The sequence below is a fragment of the Chanodichthys erythropterus genome, chromosome 2 (assembly GCF_024489055.1).
Source record: "Chanodichthys erythropterus isolate Z2021 chromosome 2, ASM2448905v1, whole genome shotgun sequence".
Lineage (NCBI taxonomy): Eukaryota > Metazoa > Chordata > Actinopteri > Cypriniformes > Xenocyprididae > Chanodichthys > Chanodichthys erythropterus.
The window spans coordinates 13,114,352-13,119,992 of NC_090222.1; the positions used below are offsets into that span (position 1 = coordinate 13,114,352).

A 5,641-nucleotide genomic window follows, 5' to 3' on the forward strand; every position below is an offset into this window, starting at 1 on the left:
AGACCCATGCTTTTACAGTGAAGTCAATGCCATGGTCTACAGTGTGGCGAGGCTGGCACACAAAATGAATGAAATGAGTTAGGCTAAATGGTGATTCATTCACGCTTCATAAACAAAAACCTCTTCTGGAGAATGCTTGAAAGAAAGATGCCTACAGTAGAATATGTTAATGTTCATGACTCCATGACCAATCATAGCCTTTATGAGTGACTGGATGTGGTCATAAACACATCAAGTGTTCATCAAACAAAATTATCTTGCTCTTTCAGTGCTTCAATGCGAAGTGTTTGAGCAAGTTTGCGAATGGATATATACTGATTCCTTTTTGTTTTACAAAATGGCTTTCCTACTCTAATTCAAGATATTTTTCAGTTCATTGATGTAGCTTCCATATTTTCAAGCACGTTATTGATAAAACATATATATTTTTATGGCAGCACTTTATAATAGTTGTCAACAGGCCATTACTTTATGTTGAATTATAAATATTTATACTGCAGGGTTGTTGAATGCTCAATTTGGTTGCTTAAGGAGTTCTAAGGTGTGCAGTTATTTAAAAGTAAACACACAGCTAAAGTAGTTTTGACCGCATTACAGTTCCATATCACTGCGCCAAATTATTTCAGTTATTTCAATGGTCCTTACAGCTTACAGCAACGAAAGAACCAAAACCCACAAAGACATTGACCAAGCAAATAAACATAACAAATGAAAAACTATTACAATGATTTTTCCCACGAAATTACGTTTTATTATCTATGGAAAGCACGCTTTCTTTTTAAATACACACACATACATTATAAACACACACTCTCTCACACACACATACACACACGGAAACTTGTCACACACATTCTCTCTCTTTATCTCTTTATCTGTGTAAGTGAAACATTTTTTTATAAAACACGTGACAACTTGCTCCAATAAGAACTGCCTCGCCACCAGAGATTGATGAAAATCTTTTTCCTGAGAACAGTTCATACTTTCAAGGTAACACTATACGGTAAGTTTCATTTAGTAACATTAGGTAAACATTAGTTAAAGGATTAGTTCACTTTCAAATTCAAATTTCCTGATAATTTACTCATGCCCATGTCATCCAAGATGTTCATGTCTTTCTTTCTTCAGTCGAAAAGAAATTAAGGTTTTTGATGAAAAAAATCCAGGATTTTTCTCCATATAATGGACTTCAATGGAGCCAAAACGGTTGAAGGTCAAAATTACAGTTTCAAAGCGTTCTACACGATCCCAGATGAGAAATTAGGGTCTTATCTAGTGAAACCATTGCTCATTTTCTAAAAAATATTAAAAATTATATACGTTTTAACAATAAATGCGCATCTTGAACTAGCTCTCTTCTTCTTCTCTATTTGAATTCCAGCAGTGTAGACACTGCTAAGTGTATTACTGCCCTCCACAGGCCAAGTTTGAACTAATTGTTATATACTTGCACTAGCATATTGAATATGACAATTTAGTTCAAACTTTGACCTGGGGAGGGCAGTAATAAACCTAGCAGTGTCTACACTGCTGGAATTCAAATATAGAAGAAGAAGAGAGCTAGTTCAAGATGAGCATTTATGGTTAAAACGTATATAATTTTTACATTTTTAAAAAAAAAATGAGCAATGGTTTCACTAGATAAGACCCTAATTTCTCGTCTGGGATCGTTTAGAGCGCTTTGAAGCTGCAATGAAACTGTAATTTTGACCTTCAACCGTTTGGGCTCCATTGAAGTGCACTATATGGAGAAAAATCCTGGAATGTTTTCATCAAAAACCTTAATTTCTTTTCGACTGAAGAAAGAAAGACATGAACATCTTGGATGACATGGGGGTGAGTAAATGATCAGAAAATTTTAATTTGAAAGTGAACTAATCCTTTAAAATGAACAAACAATTAAAATACTTCTAAAGTATTCCTGTTTATTAATCTTAGTGTGTGTTCATTTGAACATTTAATATTGAAATCAATACTTGTATCTGTTAATATTTTTAATGGACCTGCACTAACATGAACTAAGAATAATTGTATTTTTATTGACTAATGTTAACAAAGATTAATAAAGAATGCAGCAAATGCATTGATAATGTAAGTTAATGCATTAATAAACGTTAACTATTGTAAAGTGTTATTATTGTTGTAAAGTGTTACCACTTTCAGTTCAAATCTGCCTTTATTAGTTGGCCCTTGATGTAATAGTAATGTGTTCACGTGTTTAGTTCAAAAGCTAGCAAACATTTTAATTTGAAGAACAGAATTCACAAAACAGGCTAATAATAATAATAATTTAACTGTATGTGTTTGAAATTAACATAGGCCTACAAACCCACTTCCAGTGATAATTTTCACAGTTTCATTTTTGATTAAAAATCGGGTTACTGAGATATTACCCTCTGTGACAACTTGCCCCGGCATCCCCCATGTTGTTTAAAAGGCTAACAATGAAATGATGTGCGTTCATTATTAGCGAATGAACATTTTTGTATCTTTTTCATTATTTCTGCTTTGGAAACACACACACACAAACACACAGAAACGTTTCACCCAGCAGCCTCTTATGTGCGCTCGAGCCCCTCCGCAGTTACAGGTCGCGCGCTGCTCCATCATCACAGGAGCTCGTGACTGACCGGTTTCTCCTCGCGCAGGACTGTCAAAGCTCGAGCGGGTGGCGCCTCCCCTTTTCCGCTATATATGACCAGCCTCAACTCCTCCGCTGTTTTACACTGTGCGTTCACACTCAGAGAGGAGATGTGGTCAGGATAGAACTGCGCTCCTTTTCTTGCCTACACCAAATTGCGTTTTTACCCGAAACCTCTTGTTGCGTCCCGCGCGCTTTTGTTGTTGTTTTTTCCCCTTCTCGTTCAGCTCTTTGTGGTTTTTATTTATTACAATGAAGGCCAGCGCACCAGTTCGCCCTCATAAGGTTTCTTCTGGCTGCAGTCAGCTCTCCTTGCGTTATTTGACGGAGCCCAGCCGATGCAAAATGGAAGAGGAGGATCTTTTCTGTCTGCAGTACGACATGAACGACTGTTACAGCCGACTCAAGCGCCTGGTGCCCACTATTCCGCAGGATAAGAAAGTCAGTAAAGTGGAGATCCTCCAGCATGTCATTGACTATATCCTGGACCTGCAGCTGGCGTTGGAGACGCACCCGGCTCTCCTGAAACAGACGAGCCCACCCGCCTCCACACGGACCCCTCTCACACAAATCAACACAGAGCAGGTAAGCAGGACATTCACTTTAAGACTGTGCTGATAATGGCTGTGCACAGCAGCCTCATTACGCACGGAAGTGACAATAGTGTGTTTCTAACTGCACCAAACCCACACAAATGATCCTGGAGGCCTGTGTTTCCTTGTTCTTTGCCAAAATGTTAAAACAATTTAATTTCTTTTTAGTGTTCAATTTTGTTCATCTATCTAATAGCCTGCATTTATAATATATATCATCTTAAGGATATGTATGCCTATTGTATTATATCTAAATCTTTGTATGTGTGTGTGTAGATGCATATGTATTACTCTATGATGATCATTATTATTATTATTTTAATTGACTCCCTACAATAGCTCACTGATGGTTATTGTGGCCCTCATGTCATCTCACCATTAGCCGCAGTAAGAATGAACGCACCTGTTTCCTTTGCTTTCAGAGGACGACGGGTGTCAATAAGGAAGACTCAATTTTGTGTCGCTGAAATGTTGCACACCGGTGAGTACATGAAGTTCAACATGAAATATTCTCAAAGGGCTCATGTATGGTTACGTATAATAATTCTTCCGATACACTGGGGAATTCTCACTGGGAAATCGGTCCTTCAGCACTTCTATTCTCATGAATATACCGCTTGTATTTATTTTAAAATGATTTCTCATTACAGTTAGTGTCACACATTCCTTTTCTTTTATTATACTTTTAAATTATTTCACTGCCATTTTTGCCCAAATTAATAATTATTTTGCCAATTTCGCTGTAAAAAAAATATATTCATGACATTTTTCCTTTAGTCGAATCAACTTAGATAATTAATGTGGTTCAGATAACATAATATTTTCGAGTTTCTGTTGATTCATTGTATCAACTCAAATTTTTAATTTCAATGAACTCAACATTTCAAGGAAACCAGATAACTTACTTTTTTTAAGTTAAACCAACAATTCTTTTTTTTTTTTACAGTGTACAAGTATTTCAACCAGCCTGCATTAAGACTATTTCAGACAAGCTTGAACACATGCAGCAGTGGGAAAAGCCACAGAAATGCTTTTCATTACCCAGAATCCACAGCTAAAGAACAGGGCTGAACTGTCAGGATAATTGGGTAACAGACTTCTAATAGAGCTGGCTGTACATGCAGCTGCAATGGCTATTATTAATAGAGTCATGACAGTAAAAACCGCATGCATAGAAGTTATTACCATAATATTCCTGTTAGCATGAATGCCGGTTTTTGTGACAATCTGTCTGCTTGCGCTTTCCGCTCTGGCTGGACTGTAACTCTGGCTCCAGGACGCTGGCAGCCGCTCGAACCCAGCTGTACGTTGCGCAATAACGGTCTTCCTAACAGAGGGGTTGGTTGGTAGCGTCCGGGACGTTAGCTGCGCGTGTGAGGTTATAGCGGCCCGGGCCCGTGTTAGCGCCGCTCTCGTTGTTTGACCTGGTTTGTTTTGGGTTGTTGATCAAGCATGCCCTCTGTTTTGTCGGTGGCGCCACTCAGTCTGGAGCACACGGTTCACACACCCCTTCTATTCATTCCTCTCTCACAGGTGTGCACTGAACCCATCCAAAGCCAAGCCCAGCTTCACCAGGGAATCCAACACACACCAGGCCCAATCGCAGGGGAGCAGCACTGAAACTAATAGCTACTAAATCATAATATGTAAACATTTTAACGTCAGCTGTCAAAGATGCGGTGAAGCCAGCCAGATTTCTCCTGTGCCCATTCTGTTCTCTCTCAGTGGGGGAAATGCTGAATTTGGACAGAGAATCCAACCCCCCCCTCCCTCACACCTCTGAAATTTCAATCTTAAAGGCACCTCAGATAAAAACCTGCATCTAATTTTACTAAAACCATCAGACTGTAAAGCTTTATGAATCAAAATGTAAACATCTGACATCTATTGTTAGGTGATTTGTGCTGAACAGGGATTTCCCTGCTGTTTAATATTGTAAAGAACTACGATAAGTGTTGACTTAAATAATGCTGTACATAACAAGGAGGATGTTCTATAAATGTATGTGTAAGAGAATATATGTTCAGCCAGCTGATTGTAATTATTCTAAAATATTTTTTATCAAAAATGTTTCGTTCTGTAAATATTGTGTTTTCACATAAGTGTAGTGAATGATTACATGATGTTCTGCTAATAAAGGTCTCACATCATAAACTGATTTGCCTGTGCTCGGCTTTCTGTCCGTTAAATTAGCTGTGAGCGCAATTACTAAAACATTAAACTGTTTCATTTAAATCAGTTAACATCACTGCAGCGGGATATTATTATACTTTAATTTATAGAATACGTCATTTGAAGTGAATAAATGAGAACCTTTCTAAACAATGACTCAAGCATAAGAGAAAGCCATTTCTTTGTACAAAAACCTCTTCAAACAAATAACACATCATCTCGGTTTTGAATAGAA

General features: G+C 37.8%; 1 protein-coding gene across 2 annotated transcripts; it reads left to right on the top strand.

Moving 5' to 3' along the window:
* The first annotated feature begins 2,740 nt into the window (after positions 1–2,740).
* On the top strand, positions 2,741–5,372 carry id4 (inhibitor of DNA binding 4). 2 transcript variants are annotated; one of them, XM_067392798.1, is made up of 3 exons: positions 2,741–3,226; positions 3,657–3,715; positions 4,768–5,372. In XM_067392798.1, exons 1-2 carry the CDS (start codon positions 2,894–2,896, stop codon positions 3,699–3,701), a joined length of 378 nt encoding a protein of 125 aa, XP_067248899.1. In that variant the 5' UTR covers positions 2,741–2,893; the 3' UTR covers positions 3,702–3,715; positions 4,768–5,372. The 2 variants fall into 2 exon arrangements, with proteins under 2 accessions (XP_067248899.1, XP_067248904.1); XM_067392803.1 differs by lacking the exon at positions 4,768–5,372 and adding an exon at positions 4,181–4,310.
* Positions 5,373–5,641: the final 269 nt, after the last annotated feature.